This window comes from Vanessa cardui, chromosome 21, assembly GCF_905220365.1.
Source record: "Vanessa cardui chromosome 21, ilVanCard2.1, whole genome shotgun sequence".
NCBI lineage: Eukaryota > Metazoa > Arthropoda > Insecta > Lepidoptera > Nymphalidae > Vanessa > Vanessa cardui.
Window position 1 is genome coordinate 8096041 of NC_061143.1, and position 25081 is coordinate 8121121.

Genomic DNA, 25081 nt, shown 5'->3' on the forward strand with positions numbered 1-25081 from the left:
TGTATCTTTATTGAATATAAAATATATATTTATATACTGCACATTGTAATACTTTAAAACCGATAAAAACGAAATAAAAAAATGCATAAAAGTTTTACATTTCTATTTCGAAAACAGATTACATTATATCCTTACACATTACACTATTCTAAAAAATCATTGGATTCATCCCGTTTCTTATTCCGCTCTGGTTTTTTAATTAACCCTTTAAAAACCTTTTTAAGTTTCCTGTCACTTTTTGTAACTCTTTTTTTTAAAATGGTGGGTTTGACCTTCGCTACACTCGTTTTCTTTACATTTTTATTCGAAGACATCTTTACTGTTACTTTAGTCGTTTTTCTTTTTTTCTTTTTCCATGTTGGCGAATATCGCCGCCTTCCTCTCAACATGTGAATAGGTAACGACACTTTCGTTGTGCTTCTCGGTTTCTTGGCGAGTTTTCTCGTTGGAGGGAATTTAAATTTTTGTCCCATTCTGTGAAATCTGTGATCCGGACATGTAGGAATAGATGGGCATGTGGGTATTGGAGGGCAGGGCGTGGTCGGTAAATTGAAACAATCAGAATAATTTATAGCAAAATAATCTGTGAACAAACAGTATCGAAAATAAATATGAATACAAAGATACATTTCTATTCAAATCTTTAAGGAATTTAATTTAATTATATTAACATAAGGCAAATTTCAAATTGAATATAGATTTAAAACAACATGATAGATATTTTTATGTTTATTTAATCTGTACATATAATAAAATTGGAGTGTCTGTTTGAAATATTAAAATAGCCCTATTTTACTCAATGCTTATGTAATACACGGTACATATACCAAAATATCTACGCATGAATAACAGAGGTTGTTAGTTGTGCATTTTGTAGAACTACTGGCAAAGTCACATAACGATATGTAAATTTATTATATTTATAACGGATTCAAAAATCGAATGCAGTCGGTCAGTTAGTTAGCCTGAGTTTATTATTAATTTAAGAGTTACATACCAGTCTCAAAATCACAATTATATTCATACATATCGCATTCGTCAATAAACAATCTCTTATCGTATATATCATCTTCATTTTCCGTTCCGCACTCTGGTATCCACGTGTGATTGCAAATATCTGCGAGTAAGCACCAATGTAATGGCTGAAAAAGACACGTGGGCCTTAATAAATACGGAGCCATGTTCAAAAATGCTAAAACTTTTTTCGATTTCTTATTCGAAGAAAATATATATTGGATTTCCTTTCATGGATATTGTTCGACCTTTAAAGAAACGTCATTACATAAAATGTGAACTGCGTTGTAATTAATGATTTAAATGAAAGTTATATTTTGGCATAATATTTTCATTCATCTGTACTAATATTATAAAGCGTTAAAATGTTGTTTGTTTTTATGTAGCAGGTAATCTCCAGAACAAATGATCCAATTGTATAATTAGAAATCTCCATTATTCCTAAATACTATAAGGTTAAACACTATACTTTTGTTACGTCATTAACTTTATTAATATACTGCACCAATTCATGTACTGCTAATTATATGCTTAGACATTTTTAAATGGCCTGACAGATGGACCACTTGCTGGAAAAGAAACTTTGTTCGCAGAGAATAAGCGCAGGAAAACTTATAAATTCATCAGCAGTGCCCCGCTATGGCACCAAGATCCGCTATGTATTTAATCTGATGCACCAACTCTAAAAACTGGGACACAAAAAGTAAGATGATATATATAGCAACATATGATAGCAACAGAATCCAATTATTATATTATGTCCCCAGGGCGCAAAAAAATGCAATTTTGCAGAAAATTTCAATGTGTTTTTTCATGAACTTTGTCACATTCAATTAATTACCTAGGTAATTAAATGAATATATTAAAATTAACTATCAGATCGGTCTGAATAAACAATCACAACTAACCAAACCAATTAATTTTTCAAACAATGTGATAGCTAATGCTATTTTTAGAAATTTTCATAAATATTAATAAATTTCATTAAAATCGTTTCTAAAAAATTTTTTTTTAAATGTCAGCGTTTTAGAAACTCTTGGAATTGCTGAAATATAGAGTGAAATTTATATTTGATATTGACGCCTCACACATTGACCTTTACTTACAATAATGAGCCGCCTACTCGTTATAAATTGATCTCATGATCCGAATGACATTACAATTTAACCGCTTGGCGGAGCTGAAATCCCTATTTTCCTTGAAAGCTTGCTACATGAATTTAAACTGTATATTTTCTTTATATTTCCATTCCCCAAAATTTTAAAAATCATGACGTAAGAAACACAATGTAAAATGCAACAGGCGTTATGGGACAACAGTTGAAACATTGAAATTAACATAAAAGAAACAGAAAAAATATTATTCTTAATTATTATAAAATACTAACAGTTGCAGCGATATATTTATATACTAATAACTGCTATAATATCATTGCATATATATTTAGACTTTCCATATACAACATATATGTATATACTATAAACAAATACACATAGAACAAGTGACGGTACGATAGAAGATTGAATATAGGTACGCTTGCAGATTTCGGCTTTACGTATAATTGTATGTGTTTCGAATTTAGTAAATTAGATGTTTTTTAAATAAGAACTGCACATTTATCAGTAACAATCGGTCAAGATCTTCTCTACACTTAAGGATTTTTCTATAACACGCACAAAACGAATTACAACACAATTTAAACACATCAAAAATATTTGGTGCAAGCACCTGATTTGAACCCATGACCTTCAGGTTAAATCCACGTGCTCTATCCGCTCGATTACAACCAATAAAAAATATTCATAAGACATTTCTGCTTTTCAACAGAACATAAAATCTCAACATATCAATTGTATAAGTATGTTTTATATTACATACATACAGTTTTAACCACTGGAAATTTGTCAAACTTTAGCTATAGCACACAAACAGTTACCAACTCGAGGAGTGAGTAAAAAAACTAACCTATATCATTCTCGGGCCTAGAACGATCTCCATACCAAATTTAATTTAAATCGGTTCAGCGGTTTGAAGAGAAGAGAAGAGTGAACAGACAGAGTTACTTTTGCATTTGTAATATTAGTACAGATAGATAAATACATACAAACATAAAATACCTGTCTCTTATTTAAGTATTATAAAAAAAAATTACCCAAATAAAATGCTGAACTGTAGGATACGGTATCAGTAAGGAAGCTGAAAAGCAGAATTCGAATTATTCGAAGGCTATTTTTAGCGAGCTACGATGTCGATTAAAAAACGTTGATTGAAAAGTAAGGTTCGACGGTTACCTAAGCGTCGTATTAAGGTCAACTAGAATACCTAGACTAATCCTAATATTAAAAATCCTCACCTTTAAATAAGTTGAAACTTTTCTACAAATTACGATGCTTCTTAATCAAAATCAAAATCAAAATAAACTTTATTCAAGTAGGCTTTTATAAGCACTTTTGAATCGTCATTTTACAATTAAATGAAGCTACCACCGGTTCGGAAAGTAGATTCTACCGAGAAGAACCGCCAAGAAACTCAGTAGTTACTCTTTTTTAACATTTAAAAATACAACGTCATGTTAATTAAATACAATTATTTCAATTAATGTATCATGCTTGGAAGTCAACAGGTATTAACTCCACGCTTTTTTATCATCAGAATGTAAAGTTGAATTGATTCTGTTATTATAATTATTAAATTTAGTTGTTTATATAAGAGCTATACATACCTATATATATCAAAGTAGCGTACATGTCTGTTAGGTATCATTCTCTGCACCTGATCATATTATCAATTTTTATGAAACAAAACATGTTTCTTATAGCACAAAAAATCTATTACTAAATATTTTTTGCGTAATATTTCCATTAAAGTTCCCACACTTTATCGCCAAAGCAACGTGTAAGGTATAAGAAATTTTTACTGAATCGTAAACTATGCCATAGCCTTCATATGTTTTATTATAAAATACGAAATACGCAATAAATCTTTAACAAATCTTGTCCTACCGTTCGAAATGTTTTAATGGAATGCGATGATACCTAATGGCTCGTTGAAATCTTATTTGAATTTCGGATCGATGTATGTTAATGATACAATTACAAAATTTTAACGGTTGTAGAGCTTTGGTGGTCTGTTTACATACCACGTACTTAAAAAATATGGTACCACTAAATGGAATACTAATAATTCTGCCTCGTGTGCTTGATGAAATAAACTCAAAATCTTCTCCTTAGAGGAAAAGGACGCCTTAGGCTTGCATTGGGACATCACTTCTGTATTTTAAAAAGATTTTATTGCTCTATTCCGGTTTCAAACGATTTTCACAAAACTGTCTCATATATTAAGAATTCAATTCAAATGCTAAAAATAACTTGAGGTATGCTTCTCTGTTTAGCAATTTTAATTTCATTCATTAAGTTCAAGATTTCTCAATAATATGTATCAATACTGATGTAATACACATTTTGAATTTACGTAAGAGACTCAAAAAGACTTTTCTGATTAACGTTTACTTGATGTTAGCTTTGTGCAAGCCTGCTAGGTAGATACCACCCACTTATCAGCTACTCTACCACCAAACAGACAATACTAATGTCTTGTTCCTGTTTGAAGAGTGACTTAAAACTACAGGCACAATAAGCTAAACATCATCGTTCAAAAGGCTGGTACGCTATGTAAAGAATATTTAATATTTCTAAGTGGTAAGTAAGTAAGGTAAGTATTTCTAAGTGGTCACCACCACCAATATAAGAATCATTATATTGGTGGTGGTGACCACTTACCATCAGGTGGTCCGTTTAACCAAACACCTACCTACATAATAAAAAAGTGACTTTATGTAGATGACAGCTCTAGGATGATGGATATAATGTTTACGAGTACAATCATTATTGGTAACTCATGTTCGATATGTAATATCTCTAGATGCGTATCATCCGAATACATCAATTACCACATTAAAGAACATTCGACCTTGACCCCGTGTGCTTACATCTCAGAGGTCACATTAATATTCATGAATGTACGTACTTAAATATATATACAAATATGTGACTTTCTTACGCAATAATCGTGTTTGGAACATGATAAATATTTCGTTAGGTTATAATCACAGACTTCGAGAGCCTGGGTTCAAGCCCCGGGTTAGGGACAGTAAAATTCTTCTTGATTTTTTCTGTGAAGTATCTCTCACTATCAGCCCGGAGTACAGGAGCTAGCAGAGTTGTCTCAGAAAGCAAGTAAAGCAGTTCTTGACACGCTTCCCATCAAATCCAATCCGCACTTGTATTTGCACGGATATGCACAGGACACACAGTATGCTACGTCACAATGTCAGAAATCTCTCACCATAACATATTATTATACATGTTTAGACTTGCTCCTTGATATAATTTAGAGATAAGATTAAGTTAAATTCTTATTTATCATTTATAATACCTTTGTTTCATGTGAACAAGATTCAGGGCTAATGGCTAGTATTGGCTGTAATATTGTAAAGGTCGCCTACGCATTCATTCTACTTAGAGAACGAACGGAGTAATGTTTTCAATGTAAACATGTAATTTAATTCAATACAAAAGAAACATACAAGACGCCTAGATGTATGTATTTTTATTACTCTTTTCAGTTCCCTTTTATACTGAACCAATTAAGATTTTTTTTGTTATTTGTATTATCTCACTTGACATTTAAGTAGAAAATGTCAACGAGTTAAATACCTGCTTTACCAATAAATGTTTTTTAGGGATTGATTAGAGGAACGATGGTGTGACTCTTTCGTTTGAATGGCAAATCAATGTGACAGAAAGAGATGCATTAGTGTTTAACTGAACAGCCGCTACATATCGTTTATGAGTAAGACCGCAAATGTCACAGGCCTCTAATTATCACCTACAGAAGTCAAATGTTTGATATACTCTCTCTGTTGACTCTCGTCAAACTGCATTAACAAATACTCGTATAATCTAATTTGAATGGTTTTTTTTGCTATCTCTATTCATCTTACATTAGGCTTAACATCAGTCAGAAAGGCAAGTGCATTTCTGACTGATGTTAAGACTGAAGAGATTTGAAGGTACCAGGTACATCTTGTAAGCACGAGCGTCAATCTAATGCAAGGTCGATGATTTACCGATGACATGTTGTTGTTTTAACGCCAAGATTACTTAATGGCTATACCACGTGAATCTTAAACGGAAATTGCGATATCATACCCAGGCAAATACTACTTAACTTTTACAACAATGAAGAAAAACATTGTCGGACAATCAGATCAAATGAAATTTTTAGGATTAAATTCTACCAAATTTTATTTCAATTATCACCCATTTTTTTGCTTGCTGGAAAAACGTTTTACACATTTCCCCAATATGAAATTCAGGGTTATATAAAACTCGCCCGTGCGTGGACCAAAACTCACCGTAATACCTACTAAAAGTCAAGAGTACCTTCGACGTCACTTCGGTGGGCGTCACGAGTTTGCTTTCGGATGCTATAGTTTATTATGAAAAAAATTACTTTAGGTTTTCTTCTATACTCATACCATCGCTGTTAACCGTGTGTTGTGATAATGTTTAGTGAAACATGCAGGTTGCACACACACTAAAATAATAAGCACTAATTAGAGATAAAATACACCAAAGACTCGAACCACATCTATGTGAAGATACAAATGCAGCAATACTAATAAGCATATGTCTAGGTCTCATTCCTGAAGAAGTTTAACTTCTTTACCGACATTTTTTTTATTTATTTATTAGATAATTCAATATGTCAACATGTATTTGAATTATATATTATAATTATTTATACATCAAAGTTGCGCCTAGTATAAAATTTCTTCACGAAGGTACACTTTGCTTACAGCCTATTCTTAATGATAAAATTAAAATATTTTTGGACAATATAGAATTTTCTTATAGAGTAACTTAAAACCAAACTGGAAATAACACTATTTAAAAATCATATAATAAAAAAAATAGCTTTAGAAAAAATTCAATATTTATCTCTTGATTTCGAATTACACGGTCTCTCTTGTCCAAAGGCTAGCAGGCTTTGCCGCCGCGTTTCTCTTTATAATACAATGAAAATAGCTTTTGATGATGTTGTGATTTATGATGAAATAAGTTGGTGATGATAGCAAGAGACTTGATTGACTGATAATGATTTCCTGAGAACAAGGATACACTCATGCGTTGAAATGTTGTTATTTTTTTTACCCAGAGAATCGGAATTACGTTTATCTTGTGTACATTTCAGGAGATCATGTCAATATTTTTTATGAAAATAAAGATTTATATAAAAAAATAAGTATTGATTTTAATTTTATTGCAATGTATTTCTTTATTTCTAGTATAATATAGTTCTAGTAGAACAAATTAACAAAATAGTTGCATCGCGTTTCCTCGTACATTTGACTACACCAAACTACATCACAAGTTCTATACTAGATGAAAATATTTTCTACAGAAACTATATGTAGTATATCTCAAAGAAACTACAATGCCTTGAGAACGCTTGAGAGAACACATGATAATGGAATAGTGGACGAGTCTCTGCTGTAGGTTTTATTTTCCTCAAATTTTCCCCTAATATTTAGTATGCATTTTTTCTATAAATAATACATTTAACTAGTACAATTCAAGTTAATATGAATAATTTTTAACATTACTTACTGTACTTATCATCATCTTATTATATATTAAAATATTTATATACATATCGGGATATAATTTAATATAACATAACAGAAGTAAGTGTTCTTTACAAGCATTTTGCTGTTACCATCATCAGTGCTCTATAAATAGAGCTAATTCGAAAACCAATAATAATAAAGTAAAAAAAAAGTGAAACACGAGAATACTGACATCCATTAATAACTTAACTAATATGCAGGTGCGTTACCGAGCATTTGACAATGACTGGCCGTTTACATCCCACTGCTGAACAAATTCGTCCTTAAGTCAAAGATCGAACCTTATCCCACACGCTGTTCCACTGCGAGTTATATATATATTTGTCAAAGTTTAATCTGTCACGTGCAGGTTTTCTTACGATGTTTTTTTTTGTGTTAGAGCGCAGTGTTTCTTGCCCTTGCATTTAAGCTTACGTTCTAAGAACGCCAGTTGCTGCACGTGACAGATTAAAATCTTACAAATATTTATTTGTCTAGTTAATAACTGAAGAAATTAATGAAACATAGCGACGCAGTATATATAGGCCACGCGCTTACCGACGCGTTAAGAAGTCACCAGTTGTCAAATCAATAATATTTGAACTCATTGTAAAATGAAAGCGCCATTTTTTAATAATTATTATAATTAAAGGGATATGACACATATGGGTGGATTGGATGTACATACATCAAAATAAAAGATAAGAGAAAATCAAATTCGTTCATAGGAATATGTTGGTCCAAAGCGGTCTCTATCAGTCACTGACTTCATTTACATACGGCAAAAGAGTTTAGCAATAACCTTTTTACTAAGTACACTTACCTATTGTAAGTGCAATTAAAACAAAAAATAAATATTAATTAAATATTGTATATACTCATTTATATGTATTTAACCAGACCCGCTTTCTTTTGAGAAAAACCTTTTTGGACATGACTTAAAAGTTTTTGTACATAAAACTTCCACCTAAACACTAAAGTTTCATTACAATTGAGTTAATAGCTGTAGATATCCTATGAAGAAACATTTATTTTTACTTATTAAGATAAATTAACAACTCACACCTATTTCACATATTAACTAGAAATAGTCAAATAATGACTATTCCAATTTTTTTCAAAAATATTCATAGAATTATTAAAAAATATTATATATAGACCGATGAATGTTCAATAAGTAACTTAGCCTAATTAAGTATATGGATAAAAGAGCGTTTAAAAGAAAACAATTGTTTTGACATTATATTACCTCTATCTCGATACATTCGCAATAAAACCTCATTGCTTCTAAAATATAATGAATTTTATAAACTAAGTAATTATACCATAAACCTAATAGTTCTCGTATCTTCGCAACAAGTTTCTAATTTAATAGATCTTAAGTTTTATAAAATAATATGCAAGAAGCATACAAATAAGTACGTTTTCCTAAACATATGTTGAGATGAGACGAAGACCAAGTTATTACATTATAAAACTATTTTTTCCATGTATAATATTAAACGAGATTAACCTCAATTACGATAGAATAGTCGCCAACGCAAACGTTGTCTATGCCATTACGTAACTCCCACGTACCGAATTGATTTTTGTTCGCGTCCACCCGCCCTGCTACGCATGCGTCGAAACCACAACGCACACAACCCTAACCGCACATACTACATACGAATTTACTTGCCGAAACCGAACGAAATTAATCTTAAAGACGTTTACGTTAAAGTTCATTTTGGATTAAACTTTGAGAAGGTATTTTTAGACCATTCGCTCCTATTAGGGAAAATACTGACGCGCCCTCTCCCATGCAAATCGGGAAAACTTGTCACGGAAGGTTTTCACTTCTATCTTTATTTTCTTAAATACAGGATATTTTAACACTGTTCGTACAGTTCGGTCTCTTGTGTTGATGTGTTATCGTGGAGGAGTGCGTTTCATGATTGTTACACTGCATAGAAGGTAACTTCGATTTGAGAAATACCTTTCCTAAAAATAGATCGGTGGCCGATATTCTTGTGGGAAAATCTAGTAAGCATCCCATTCATGAAGTACATTCATTTGGTGCTGAGCAGTGAAGGTGCATAGGTCGGGGAAGATTCATTGCCAGTGAATGAACTTTGGAGAGAATTTGTGAAAGAAATTGAGAAACTCTCTTCATCCGTTCGGATTTTCATCGACGCGCAAACACAGACCATCTAAAAATGTAAGTAAAACCTTTTTTTTAAACATCACAGGAATTTGTTTGATTTATTGATTTTATTTTGTCTATATTGGAACACCTTATTTTTATTTCTTTTTGTTGGTTGAATTCTTATTTTGTATTGAGAAATTATTCCCAGTGTCCGATATAACTGCGTCTTAACATCGCAGCAATACGTATACATATTATTTTTTAACAATTATATTATTTTTGCTTGATTATTTTACATTGCATTCAATAGACGTTGTATGGTAAATTTATTTTTTAATTGCATTTAAGTAAAATAAAATATAGATATATTTTACATACTATCATCATACACAGACTTGCTTTTTTCCGGTTAGAAAATTTTAGCAAAAGTTTAAATTGTAAAAGAATTCTGATTAGATGTTATGAAATATTAAAGCACCTCTATCGTATACATGCTTTCAAATAAGATTTAAGCAAAGAAATAATGTCATTTGTGTATAATTCAAAATTTGTATTAACAGTTAGGACTACACACATAATTACAGTAATAATATTCTTAAAGACAGATGTTTCATACATGTAAGATAAGCTCACAGTCAACGCCGGTCGGTAGTATCTTATTAATCATTGGTAAGTCAAAGTATAATTTGTTACTTATACTTAATGGTAAGTCTTTGTGTGAGACTTGATGGTACCACCAACTCATCACCTGTTCTAGCAGCAAAGAACAATATTTAGTAGTGTTGTGTTCTAGATTGTACCTGTATACAAGAGGCAACATCTTAGTTCCCAAGGCTGGTGGCATTGATGCTAGGGATAGTTATTATTTCTTACAGTGCTAATATTAACGGTCATTTGTAACCATCAGATCCGCTGGCCAGTCTGACTACATATTTAAAAAATAAGTATAACGAAAGTAATTGTACAATATTTTCACTGTTTGAATGTTTTTGTATAACTCATACAGTTTATATACTTCTTTTAATCAAGCCATAACCGTTTTTTCTAAAAAAAACCTATAAAGAACAAGATATTTTTGTATCGAGATTGTAAGCTGAAAGAAAATTATGTTAAATAGCGACCCATCTATTATATACAAAAACCTTCCTCTTCAATCACTCTATCTATTTAAAAAAACCGCATCAAAATCTGTTGCGTACTTTTAAAGATTTAAGCATACATATATGGATAGATACATATAGGGATAGAGAAAGCGACTTTGTATAAAAACTGACCTACGTTGAATAAGTATTGTATTTTTCCGCAAGCAAAATATTAAGTTGTCTGAAATGAGTCTTTGCTAAAAATCAAATAAGAAAAACGACCAGACGACATCCCACACCATTGAGTAAGCAAACCTTTTGACGATTGACGTCAAAGTCGAATGGAAATCGAAAAGCATTTATCTTTTGTCGCTTGACACTCGAGATTCATATGTCATGATAGAAAAGGCGGTGGCTCAAACATAAGTCCTTTTAGTTATAGAAAACCACTTTAATATAGAAAAATAAAGCATAATTTAAATACTACCTCATTACATTATCCACCTGTCAATCAACATTTAAAATATTTAAATGTGGAATACATTTTGGAATAAATCTTTTTTTTTTATTTGTATAAAAGGTAAGTAAGAGAGCCAACGTCATACTAATTTATTCCTGATAATAATATATTTATATAAGAAGTTTTCTTTGGTCATGCAGGTTCCCGACAAGTTTCCATTGCCACTGAACACGAGATGAATTATAATATCAACCCAACTTAATGCACATGAAATACGTGATCTTCGTATAAGTTCCACGTCCTACTCCTGCCCTTGGCGTTTAATTTGTATGCAATGTCAGTACTGCTCTATCAACTCTACTTCTAAATATAAATATATAATATAATATAACCAGCCACCCACTCCATACAGCTTCCCACTCATAATAAGCTCTATGTATTCTGTCTGTTTATCATTTGTAGCTATGAGATATACATATGTATTTACTTAATAAAGTGTATATTGAGAAATACAAATACATTGCATACCTATAATTGTAATATATATATTCCTTACTTTACCAATTATTGACAACCACATTCCATTAGTTTATATGTATTTCTGTCTCAGCTTCGTCCGTGTTTTCGGGGTTAGTTGTCAGATTTCAGTTTAAAAATATATTTGAAACAGACAGAGAGACAGACAGAGAATTATTTTCGCATTTCTAATGTTACTATAGATTTTTATTTCCATTTCCTCATCAATTGTAATTATAATTTCACAATGGAACACAGAAAAATAAAGTCTACCTGCCTATAAGTATTTCTAACGGCCTTAATCCATGGAGTGCGGTCGATACAAACATTCAGAATGTGCAATAACCACCGTATTTGCTTTTGTATTGCTCTATGAAATTCTATATTTAAACTTATAACAGCATCAAGCTTAGCTAAATTTCGAAATTTTGGTGATTCATGTTTTAATTAACAATTCTCTGTATTGTTGTCTTCCGGACTGATGTGATTCAGCCTAACTACAGCCACAAAGGGACAAGACTTCTTAGTTCCTAATGGTATGGAATGGTACTTATTATTCCCTATATATGAGCGATGGTGACCACTTACGAAAAGGTTGTCACTTAGATATTTTATTTGTAACAATGAAATCATAATTTTCACCAGCATTCCAATTTAAGCTACGTCATTCCGATGAAGCTTCTTTGAAATTCACTTAGTTCTACACATACTAACAGTGGAGTCAAGTTAAATTTTTAAAAAATCTAATTCATATTTTATATGCAATATACGCTAAAATGATTCTTTATTACGTTTGTATGGGTCGTATAATAACTTCTAAATAACGTCGTATATGAACAATTTGTGGGTTTTTTTTCAACCTTTTAGATTTCTTAACCATTTCATGGAAAGCCAGTTATGATCGTAAAAAGCTACGACACGCAATTAGTCTGAAAGTATTTGAATGCACGCGAATGCATATGTATAATTCGTAACCTTTTATTTGTTGCTGACTTGATAACGTATTCAAATAAATACATTTTAGTTAATTTTTTAACAAACCATTTACAAATCTTGAGAAAAAAGTCCTCATTAATAATTTTATCAAGAACAGTAAGTTTTTTTCTTCGGAAAAAGTCAGCTGTAACTCGTATTTTCGTAACGTAAGTTATCTGTAATATAAAATGGTACATTTATTTATGAAATAAATCTATATAGAAATCAAAATTATATTTCAACGGTGCTAATACGTACGATTTATTTTTATTTTGTATAAGAATAAAAATATTTCTTCATCGAAGTTAAAAAATATGCGTCACCGTCAAAAATGTATAATGTAACGTAACCGTGAAAATATAATGAAAAATATGAACATGTGTTTAAAAGCTTTCAATTTAACGCATCATTTATCGGTATGTGATCTATCGAAATTAATTTCAATTTAATTATTAAACTGCCTACCCTTAAAATTATTTTTATTGTAAGTTGAATTATCGTTCATAATCTCTCGACAATTTACATTAATATAATACATATAATGTTTATTATAATTTTACAGTGATATAAACATACATTATCGAAATTGATTTGCTTTTGAATCTTCCACAACGGTATATCCATGATTGGTAAGCTAACCCTTTGCCATTGAGTCAGTAAAGATTACAAAATTAACTTACACGTATATAAATCGATCACGTGTACTAAAAACGTATTATTGTATCGTGCAGACAAGTAAAGAGGACATCGCTGATTAAATCTGGACCACATTAAGGGTAAAGCCCGCTGTAATGCGGGTCCTGAACTTTCGTTACAATGCTATCTTTCTGATATTTGTAAAAGATAAAATAATTTGTTACTGTTGTTAACGTACTTATTATTATTGAATTCTTACTTTAAATTTATATTATTATAGTACACATAATGCAGATATGTTCAAGCCTTTTAAAATAATAATACAAATTTAAAAAAATAACAGTCTAATCAAACAATTCGAAAAATAATTTCAATTATGTATCAAGTTACAAGAAAATGTGAATAAAAACGCTGCGTTACAAATTTCTACCTCATCCAAAACCCTTAATAGAAGTGGAGAGGCGTGCCAGCTTCAACGGAGTCCCTCTCACTATACTCGTATCTCTTACAAGAAACATCTGATAATTAATTCGAGTTACCTTTAAATAAAGAACACACTGAATTTTGCACCATAAACAATATTTTAATTAAGTAAGTTCTGTTTTTGGTATGGTATACCTAAAAGTAATTTAATCATAGCCTTACTATGAGCTTAGTCTATATTATAATTACAGTGAAAGTATAGTATACCTATTTGATGAAATATTGAATTTAATTAGTAATACAAGTAATTACTAATTATTATACAAAACTTAAACGCGATGATTTAAAAGTACTTTTGAGCCTATTTTCATCAAGTATCTTTTGATTTGATTTCATTAATTAGTTTGTTAAACTTCTCTCGGCTTTAAAATATCTTAAACAAATTTTCATTAAGGTATTTTTAGGCTTTATTTGACATTTGCAGTTTGGCTTAACGAATGATACTTCAGCTTGCACTTTCAACTGAAGGACACTTAAACTACATACGTGCATGGCCTGGCATCAAACCAAGTAGGGCATAATAACTTTCTAGAAAGCAAGCCAAATCTCATTCAGAAAAATATGAACGGCATATATTTAAATGTTTCCATAACATAAAGGGGGTACGATAGGGCAATGACATCGTTTTATAATAACATTCTAAATTAAAAAAAAAAAAAAATGTAATCAAAAGCGCTACTTAAACGCAAAAATGTCACTTTTTATGACACTTATTAAGATTAATAAGACTCGAGTTATTTATTGATGAAACGAATCGAAATTGTGCAACAGTCTCTCTTAAATAATATAATAACTAATAATGATAGATACGATTTAACACAAATAATTAATTATAAGAATCCTATCGTCATACACCAAGTTGTTGTTGTTGTTGTTCTTGTTCACCAAGCATGGGGTGTAACACACATTGAATTGGGTTGCATAGCGTTACATATTATTTTTAAAATGTTGACAGTTACGTTTTTGTTAGTGTATTGCTTCTATAATAATTTCTACACATTTCTTTTATCTATTAAAAATAATCTACGTAACAATTAACCATCACTGTAAAAAATAAATTGCTGAAATAATATATATAATATATATATAGAATAATACTCCATAAATAATTGTAAAATAAATTGTCCTAACTGTTTATCAACGTACAACCAAAACGACTAACTATAGAAAATTATAGTTTTAATTTTAAGCTTGAACTAAATTAGGATTTTTGTTGTTGACGATATTTTATTTTTAAGGGGATAATGTGAAGAACATTGGTAAACAACTCGTAAATTAACCCCACTCACAATTAAACTCAGGACATCTAGTATTTAATGAATAGATATGAAACTACTTTCAGGAGGCACAATATTTGTCCTAAGATTATTTATACTATATCTAAATATAGTGAGCCGAGATGGCCCAGTGGTTAGAAAGCGTGCATCTTAACCGATGATTTCAGTTTCAAACCCAGGCAAGCACCACTATATATATGTGCTTAATTTGTGTTTATAATTCATCTCGTGCTCGGCGGTGAAGAAAAACATCGTGAGGAAACCATCATAGAAATTCTGCCACATGTGCATTCCACCAAACCGCATTAGAACAGCGTGGTGGAATATGTTCCGAACACTCTCCTTAATGAAAGAGGAGGCCTTAGCCCAGCAGTGGGAAATTTTCAGGCTGTTACTTTACTTTTTTAAATAAAGTGTCCCAATACAAAATGATAAAAAGAAACGAGCAGCTTTGAACATTGGAATGCGTGACAGCTATGCCTAAAAATCGTCATATAACATACTACTTTACTAGTGTGGGTGTACTTAGCGGCCAATCGTTGGGCACTAATTCTTTCTCGACGTGTTATTAGCCACGACTCTATTATCTTATGTAGCGGTTTTTAATGTTTTAAAAACAGAAAAAGATATCATCAATTTAGTATTGCTCTACGATTACGACTATCCAATTTCAGACTTAGTTGATTCCACCTTGACATAAAGCTGCGTATATAAAAAAAAAACGAACTTATAACTCAGTAATACATAGTTACTATTCTAATGACGTATATTCGATTAAAAATTAGCTCTTAAGTACTCTGTACTAATAAAATATGAGAAGAACAACTAAAGTAGTAAAATACTCAGTCCATTATAAGGAAATAAATCGTGTGACCTATTTAATAGATTATAAAAGAATTTTCCATGTCGAGACATTTTATATTAGATAGTTCAAAAGAGGCTTTTGTTCAATAAGGCAAATATATAATATGACATTAATATTAGACTGGATCTAAAAAAAATAAAAAAATATCACCAGCCAGTATGGACTTTTTTAAACATTATGGTTTAAATAAGGTATTTATTCGGTCTAATTCTCATTTACAGTCATTTTCTATACATTAATACATTTTTGGTTTCACGTGACACTATACCACTTATATAAATGTAATTATATTAATATACTGATCCACTTTAAAGGTCATAAGGCACCAATATAATGCGTATCTACGTATTACCTGAACTTTACTATAAACGCACATACGCATTGTTTAGAATAAGCAATTGTTTTAAATTTAAGGTAATCTTTATTATTTCTGAAATAAATTTGAAGTAAAAACATGAATCACAGGTTATGAGTTTCAAAACGGTTCGCCAGTTTTCTTGTAGACTTTCCCGGTAAGAAGTCATAAAACTTAAACTACGTTTAGAATTAATAATGGGCAAAGCTTTCCCTTAAAAGATTTTATAGAGTATTTTGAAATGAAAATCTCTACAGTCTCTATACGCTCAAAATATACTCATCTTATATTTATTTGAGAATTTGTATTGAACAGATTAAAATATATATTTTTCTAACTTTAAGTGGATTACAAATTCTACAAGAAACATTTATAATTCGTATTTTATTTATGTTACTAAAGTAAAGTAAAGTAACAGCCTGTACATTTCCCACTGCTGAGATAAGGCCTCCTCTTCCATTAAGGGTTTGGAACAAATTCCACCACGCTGTTCCAATGCGGGTTAGTGGAATGCACATGTGGCACAAATTCGATGAAATTAGACTCATGCAGGTTCCTCACAATGTTTTCCTTCACCGCCGAGCACGAGATGAATTATAAACACAAATTAAGCACATATACATAGTGGTGCTTGCCCCAGGCAAGAACTTTGAACCCGCAATCATCGGGTAAGATGCACACGTTCTAACCACGGACCATCTTAGCTCGTGAATTTATGTTACTAAAAGAAAGTATATTATTTATTAGCTCTTATTATTTTTTTATGATTCGGTCACTAATGATTTTCTTATAATTATGGCAATTTATTAGCACAAAATATATTTACATAAATTCTATATTAAACATATTCTATTTAACGTTTTTGTCATATAGGGCGGCTGAGGGAGGATTAGCGCCTACCAGCGATGATATGCCAGTGGGTGGACCAAAAACACCACAGCAGATTGCTGCACAGCGTCGTCTACAGCAGACGCAAGCACAAGTCGATGAAGTAAGTATTGCTATCATTTAGAATAAATAATAACTCTTTCATTTGTATCTAAAGTATAAATATATTTACCAAAAACATTTATAAACCAAGACATTGTATAACGCTTGAGAAAATAATGAGTTGATTCCACAAACCTTTTGAAATAAGTGGTTAAGGAATATAAATTCTGATGTTTTGTAATATAATATTTACACAAGTTCAAACACTTTGATATTGAAATTTCATCGTCCCCCAGGTGGTTGACATAATGAAAACAAACGTGGAGAAGGTATTGGAAAGAGATCAAAAGCTTTCGGAACTCGACGACCGGGCAGGTACGAAACGTGTAGCGTAAAAGATTAATTGAATACCGTTGCTCAAGAATTCGTTTAGAAAACTGTTTCAAAACCAAAAGGTACTAAGGTTTATATGAGAAAACATGTACAAGTGACATTTTAAATAATTTACAGATGCGCTGCAGCAAGGTGCGTCACAGTTTGAACAGCAGGCTGGAAAACTTAAGAGCAAATTCTGGTTGCAGAACTTAAAGGTTTATATGAAATAGTGGAGTTTGTTTGTTTTTAATCCCTTCCATAATTATTGTACTGAACTACTCATATTGAGCGAGCAAACAGGTTCAAACCCCATCAAACACATAATTGAATTTTCATGTATTTAATTTTTATTTAAAATTCATCAGAGGCTTGGCGGTTAAGAAAAAATTCGTGAAATAAACTATGTACATTGGACCGATGATTTGAAGATTAGGAATGAATGTGTTAAATCTTTAATTTCATCAAAGGTTTTTAACACTAGACTGAGAAAATATATTCAATATCAAGCGCTTTCTTATCTGTCTTTAATTCATGCCCTACAATTTACTATTATTAAATCTTGAGAACTACATCTTATCATAAAATCTAAAGCCTTCTTATCAACAGAAGATTTTATTTATGATTGTTTCCATCTTTTACAATTTTAGACTTTAGCTTACATACGAACCTGTAAAACTCGTAGACGAGACTTGTTAACGATCAGCGTGCTATTGTACAATTAAAAGCAAAACAGTTTTCTGTGTAAAATTTCCCAAGAGAACCTTTCCTGATTAATGCTATACTTATAAATTAATATTGGATTATACTTCGATAATTTCATTTAGATATTTTAACGAATTACTTTTAATTTGCAGATGATGATAATTGCTGCCGTTATCGGAATTATCATTCTAGCTCTTATCATTGGTAAGTAACACTCTTTACTAATAATGTGCACATTTACTGCGTCTCTACCAAAAGAAAATTAGCAATTTTTGTTTTTGTCAACATAAATTCGGACAAATACGTCCAGTTTAACTGATTCAATATTTTTTAATTATTTAAATTTCTTTAGAATCAACTACTCCGACAAAAATTGCTAACCGTTTCAGTGGAAGCGCATCATTAGAGAATGTCGCTCTTAAGTTTTTTTCAACATTTAATAAGTTTTTAGATTAATCATACCATTATTTTTTCTCACATTTTCAGCCAACTTTGTGTGAACAAGTTTCGGTAACCGAAGTTTAATTTAGAAGTTACTTGTTATAATATATAAATAGTAATATAACGTATGTTGTTATTTTGTTATTACTATTTGATATTTAACCTTTTTGGTAAGTTCGCAGTGTCGTTGTTGATGAATAAGCATGATGAGAATTAGCCTGGTCGAAAACAATACTATAATTTAAAACTAAATCAAAATTGCGTTAAAGTGTTATTTAAATTAAGCAAACGCCAAGTCATTCTCATTATACAACTAGATAAGCATAAAATTGTGATAATCTTGCAAATCTTTCGCCAATATTTGACAATTCTATAACTGGATATTCTGTTTAAATTTGGAGAATTTAATTGCAATTTTATCACAATGACCGCTTATCCTGTGTATTGACCCTAAGTGTTGGCTTTATCTGTTCTACTGTATATTCGTTACTCGTATTTCTCTGAAGTTTCACGCCGTCTTCTATCTTTACACATAGCTGACATAATGAGGTATTTTCTCTGGTAGCTTGATACTTTCTTGACGGTAGTGTTATTGTGTATAAACTCGTGAAATTTTGTAAATCGTGCATCGTTGATGCTCTATTTGTATGTGATGTCCTTCAAATGTTTTATATCTCGTATTCAATGTCGCATCACTTTCTATAATTTTACGACTTTGTTCTGCAAAATAGCTCTACTGCGCTTTATTATAACAATAATAATTGAATGTTTTATTATAACAATAATAAATAAATGGTAAACAGAAAGTATCTTCAAATTAGCTACCAGTGTGAATAAATCAAATATAAACTCAGCTTTGTTTTGCAAATGTATTTATCTTGTGTCTACATTGCTACTTTATATACATAGATTATAATCAATTATAGATACAACTTCTGCTTAAAAACTGTCTCCAAGAATGCGAAGCTTACCCTATATAGGCCCCGTATATTATCTTGCTTAATAATAAAAATGCCTAGATAAAAAAAAATAAAAACTTTGGAAAAATTGCCAAATTTTATTTGAATGATTTGTAACAAAAAAAATCTCCAATAAATTAAATCTAATTATTGTAAAAATTAAAGAACATCACTTCTTCACATTTATGTTATAATTAATGTGTGAAACTTTTTGTCTCATATATTAATACATTTTTGTATATTTTCTAGGTCTGTAAACACCTAAATGAAAGGAGGAGGCCGAGGTTGGTATTTTTAAAGTACTTAAAGTAAAACATCTTATAAATTTCTTGAATAGCTTGCAAAACTTTTAATGATGTATTATACCTTTAAAATCAGTATTAAACATTGCTCACTCGAGTTCCAAGTTTTAGAAACATTTTTATGAAATAATTCGTATACAATTTAAGGTCACATTTCATACATGTAATTTTTACTATTATATATAAAACCTGCTTTCAGGTACCTATTTCAACAGCAAATCGATTTCGGCACTCAAGCTAAATAATAAAATTGTTCTTTTAATTAGATATTAGTGATGTTGATCGTTTCCAACAATTATTATGTAAATTCCAATGTATAAACCTTACTGTGTATTTCTTATAGATCGTCATATATTTACATGTTTTGAAAATCACTCGTCCTTTAACACGAATCCTTTTAGTCACTATCAGCAAAATGAAAAACAAATTAGAGTATTTTTAGAAGATCTTTCTTTGTTAAAATATTTACCTTATAAAATTGTAACAACATGAAATGCTATTTGCTATACATATTATAGATACCTAAGGCTTATCGAAAATATACCATATCTTGTAATTTTAATTGTGTTCAAAATAAGATGGGTCGTCAATGACTTTATTTGGTTTTTAAATTTTGGACCAAGTTTCTGACGTTGACTTGTTAGTGACCGCATTTATTTTTATAAAACATATATTTCTTATTCTGTCGTCTGTTTAGGGAAAACTGTATCCGTCACACCGTATACCCAAGTTTTTTTTTCGTAAACTGAATTTGCTAAAGTATTTATTAGACGGTGTGATATCCCCTGCGGAACGTCAGCTTTATAGTCGATCTTTGATACCAATTTATATAAATTCGTTTGACTCTTGCTTGTAATATTTTATAACACTTTTTAGACGTTGAATAGGTACATAGGTTGTTTGTAACGTGAGCTGGTCCATTTCCTATATAGTTATTTTATTTATGTATAAAAAATGATCCAAATATTATTTATAATAATTTTCGTAAATCAAAATATTTATATAAGTTTTTAATGATCTGCTCTAGTTGTCATTTAAATTATTTAACCAAACTTAAATGTCTATGCTATTCCTACTTAAACGAAATTTGTATTCATTGTTATTATCTAGTAATATGCTATTAAACTTGCTATATAATTATAGCTGAAATTGTAGTACGTTGTATCTTTTTCTGTGTGTAAAATATTATGTATAGCTTATTAGACACTTAATGTAAAATATTGCACGTTTTGATGCTAAACTGTAGTTAATGTCATGCTATATTATATTGGAAAGACCTAGTCAACAATATACTTATATGACATTAGTCTGCATTCTCCATTAATTATTTTATTCTTTTTTTAAAAAAGGCAAATTTGTTTTCGAATTTTTGTCTCATAAGTTTGTTTAAATATTATATATTTGGATTTGAGAATGCAGTCTATAAATATATGTTATTATTAATGATTAAATTTTAAGTAACACATATTTATTATAACATAATTTAAAAATGAATTGAGTCAAAGGTACCAAATGTAGGTGATGACGTCACTTAATTCCGAATGGAATTTATCTTAAGATTTATCTAGAATACTGTTTTAAGTTGTATGATAAACTTAACTTCAAAAGTTAAGTTTTCATGCGAACTTAAACGTAATAAAGTGTAATCAGCGTTAGTTGACTGTCACGTTAGTATTTTGAGTTTATATCATAATTATGCACTACATTGTTGTTGATTCTTATTATAGAAGTGTTTATCAAGTTTTAGTTGTGTATGGCATAGATATAGTTTTACTAATAACACTCGCCTCTTTTTTTGAAACGAGGTACTAATTATAATATAATTTATTGCTTTATTCTACCATATAATAATTTTATTTTATTTTTATTTCAAAATATTTATATTGACTAATTGTATTAAATATATCTACTGTGAACGTAGCTTTCTTATTTTTATAAATATCAAAATTGTGTTTTTCGTATAAGTACCTCAGGTTTCGAAAAAAGAGGCCCAAAAATTCACTGTAAGGTAAAAATAAACACACCAGTCTTAAAAGAGACGCCTAGAATAGACAAATGAGGTAAAGGTAAACAGTGTTGACATTATCTGTGTAAACTAAAAAAAGTTTCCAAATACGATACTTTAATCAAACTGTTAAGTACAAATTATTATTTTAACAAAAAAAATAAAAATAGATCAATTTAATATTTTTATGTCGAGAAAATAAATTATACGTAGGTACCTAATTTTAAGAACGATGTTCCGAATATCTTACTAATTACGAATAGTGACAAAATATATTCTTTTATTTATAATTAATTAAATATTTATAGACAGAGACGGTTAAACTTTTTACCTTTATTCTTATTGAATATTAATATAATGATTATAATATCGTAATCGTTAAGAAAACATTACGTAGTAACAAAAGATAAATAACCGTTAGACTACTTATTGAATGTCCGGAAATTATAGAATAATTTTCATTTATTTAGATAATTTTTATGCGCTTTTTTATGGTATTTGAAATTTTAATTATATAAGTTAATGTAATAACAATAGCCTTTTGTTTCGGATTAATTAAACTTGTATTGAAATGCTTACTGTATTTAATGTAAAAAGTGTTGAACATTTTATGATTTTTATTCGATATTTAAATTCGACAACATGTAATCATAATATTAAGATAAATTTTGAAAATATCGTAACAATTGTTATGGCAACACACATTTACTGTTACTATTGTGTTAGATGAAAAATTGTTCAATATTAAAAAAAAAATATGTACTAATATAACAAGTTAAAAATATTCATAGTACTTATCTTATCTATGAAAAAGTTACATAAATACATTAAATCGATCATATGAATACTGGGTATATGTGTGTCTAGGATTTAAAGATTATTTTTGTTGTATTTGAACGTTTCCATCAACGTTACTAATAACTGATTAAGAAAGATTAATACTCATCAGACAACCAAAGGCTAATTAATAACGAAAGATAAAACTTTCAAATATAACAAACTAGTATTCTGTATTACAAATCAAATACATAATCAATGTAATCTCATTTTAAGAACCATAGAAGTAAATAATGATTGTAATTCTGTATGTATCGATAGTATATATTAATGTAATTATTGCTTCAATAAAGTAAAGCAAATTTAAATAAACAATTCTAATCTTTGTTTTTTCCTCTACCAGTATTTCAATAATTAGCAATGTACATTTCGAGCATTATGCATAATTCTTTTTAATAGTTTATCCTTAGTCTATTCCAACCTCAAGAGGACATAGGAAATAAATTGTATTATATGTACATAACTTTAGTCACTTTACTAATAGACCAAAAAATGTTCTAATTTCGAAAATATCTTAACATAAATAAATCACCAAATCATACATATTGAACTAAATTACTTACTCAGTTGAGCTTAAAAATCCAAATAAGACACAAATAACACTTATAACAAATTACAAGTCGCGCCAATATTGACCTTACTGTTCGAGCCCAAAAAGAAAGAATAATGTCGACTCGATACAGTTTCGCGCGCTTTTGTTTTTTTTTTCTTCCTTCCAGCCATGTTGTTGTATAGTTAAAGGAGTCTCCTAAAGATATTATAAATAGTGTTGTATTATAAATAATGATATAATAATCAAGAACTAGACTACTAGTTAGTGCACAATATAACAAAACTATTACAAAATAGCGTGTAATAGCTACCTACGTACCAGGTTTACGTATTTTTTGAAGATTTGTTTATCTTCAATCCTTCTTCCCTTGAAATAGACAATATACAGCGAAATCATAATATAAGCGCAGTGTTTAGTATAAAAGCTATGACAACATAGGTAACAATTAGACGTTTGATTTAATGTTATAATAGTTAATGTATACACCGCTAATATTATATAGGTTATAGTCTAACGTTATTTACAATTTTACGGCGATATATATAATCAGTTAGAAATATAACAGATCAATAAGCAAAAAAAAGCTAAAATGAGTAAATTTGGTCGTCTTCGTTCAGTTTATTTAACATTGCGCCAGAAGGCGTGTGTGAACCTAATTGGTGTTCAAGCTCGCTTTATAGCCCAGGCAAAGAAGGTAAAATAAAAATAATAAATACGAAAGTTTTGAAAATTGGTGACAATGTTCATCTTAGCTTATTGTTGAATGTGTTAAAAGTCCTGAACAATTGAAGCTCCGGAACCGTCGCCATCTTGAAAAAAAGGTGCACTTTTATGGTTTTTGCTAAATAACTTCTCAATTATTATATTTATTGAAAAAATAGGTATTACAAATTAAAAAAGGTTCAATAATTTTTTTTGTAAAAGTTATATTTTTATGCAAAAAAATGGACACTAATGTGAGACTCTGTGAACAGAAAAATTGATATTTATTACAATAATTTTATTACAAGAAATTTTGTTCATTCTACACATTTTCAAAATCACTTGTTTGTGTACGACGCTTTTTAACAGTTTGAATGATAGTTGGGTTATCCTCAACCATGTCAACAATCGATGAAACGATTCAGTATCGCTATCGCTCATCCGTACAAGTTGATCGTCTTGAGCTTGTTGTTGAGGATACCCTGTCGCCATCGAAATAATCGTCCTCGTCTCCATCCTCATTGTCGTCGTCGACTATATTTGTTCCGTTGAAGCAGTCTCCATGGCAATTGTTACAAATTGTTGTGCATTCGATTCCCGCTTTCTTGTACCCGCATAATCCTGCACAGCCAGTTGTGCATTTGCAAAAAATTAAATTCAATAAAGTTTCGGGGTCTGGATTGAATGAATGGAGAATTGGATCGAAGCAATCTTGGAATCGTTTCCAGACCCATGTTTCAAGACTTAATTCATTCCCTAGCCATTTTTGCACTTGATGGAACACGCGATAATAATGCTGTCTGGATGCTCCTTCTGT

At 30.1% G+C, this 25081-nt stretch overlaps 2 protein-coding genes across 3 annotated transcripts; one reads left to right on the forward strand and one right to left on the reverse strand.

Moving 5' to 3' along the window:
* Window positions 1–53: 53 nt before the first annotated feature.
* On the reverse strand, window positions 54–3893 carry LOC124539053. Its single transcript, XM_047116375.1, has 4 exons — window positions 3737–3893; window positions 3167–3210; window positions 998–1142; window positions 54–583 (listed from the first exon to the last, which is right to left on the reverse strand). The coding sequence occupies exons 1-4, from the start codon at window positions 3759–3761 to the stop codon at window positions 144–146; spliced, it is 654 nt and encodes a 217-aa protein (XP_046972331.1). The 5' UTR covers window positions 3762–3893; the 3' UTR covers window positions 54–143.
* A 5579-nt stretch (window positions 3894–9472) lies between these two features.
* Window positions 9473–23324, forward strand: LOC124538957 (vesicle-associated membrane protein 2-like). Of its 2 annotated transcripts, XM_047116243.1 has the most exons (7): window positions 9473–9881; window positions 17332–17449; window positions 17685–17763; window positions 17899–17978; window positions 18618–18669; window positions 20115–20149; window positions 20367–23324. In XM_047116243.1, coding segments are annotated over exons 1-6 (339 nt in total). In that variant the 5' UTR covers window positions 9473–9879; the 3' UTR covers window positions 20123–20149; window positions 20367–23324. The 2 variants fall into 2 exon arrangements, with proteins under 2 accessions (XP_046972199.1, XP_046972198.1); XM_047116242.1 differs by lacking the exons at window positions 20115–20149; window positions 20367–23324 and adding an exon at window positions 18952–19982.
* Window positions 23325–25081: the final 1757 nt, after the last annotated feature.

Bases quoted from the DNA above. Each gene is read 5' to 3' on its own strand.
- LOC124539053 (XM_047116375.1), bottom strand. From the start codon at position 3,761: ATGTACGCTACTTTGATATATATAG. The intron at 3,211-3,736 runs GTATGTATAGCT...TCTGCTTTTCAG, and splicing joins CGCTACTTTGATATATATAG to CTTCCTTACTGATACCGTAT. The intron at 584-997 runs GTATGTAACTCT...GTTTGTTCACAG, and splicing joins TAATTGTGATTTTGAGACTG to ATTATTTTGCTATAAATTAT.
- LOC124538957 (XM_047116242.1), top strand. The intron at 17,450-17,684 runs GTAAGTATTGCT...ATCGTCCCCCAG, and splicing joins CGCAAGCACAAGTCGATGAA to GTGGTTGACATAATGAAAAC. The intron at 17,764-17,898 runs GTACGAAACGTG...AATAATTTACAG, and splicing joins GGAACTCGACGACCGGGCAG to ATGCGCTGCAGCAAGGTGCG.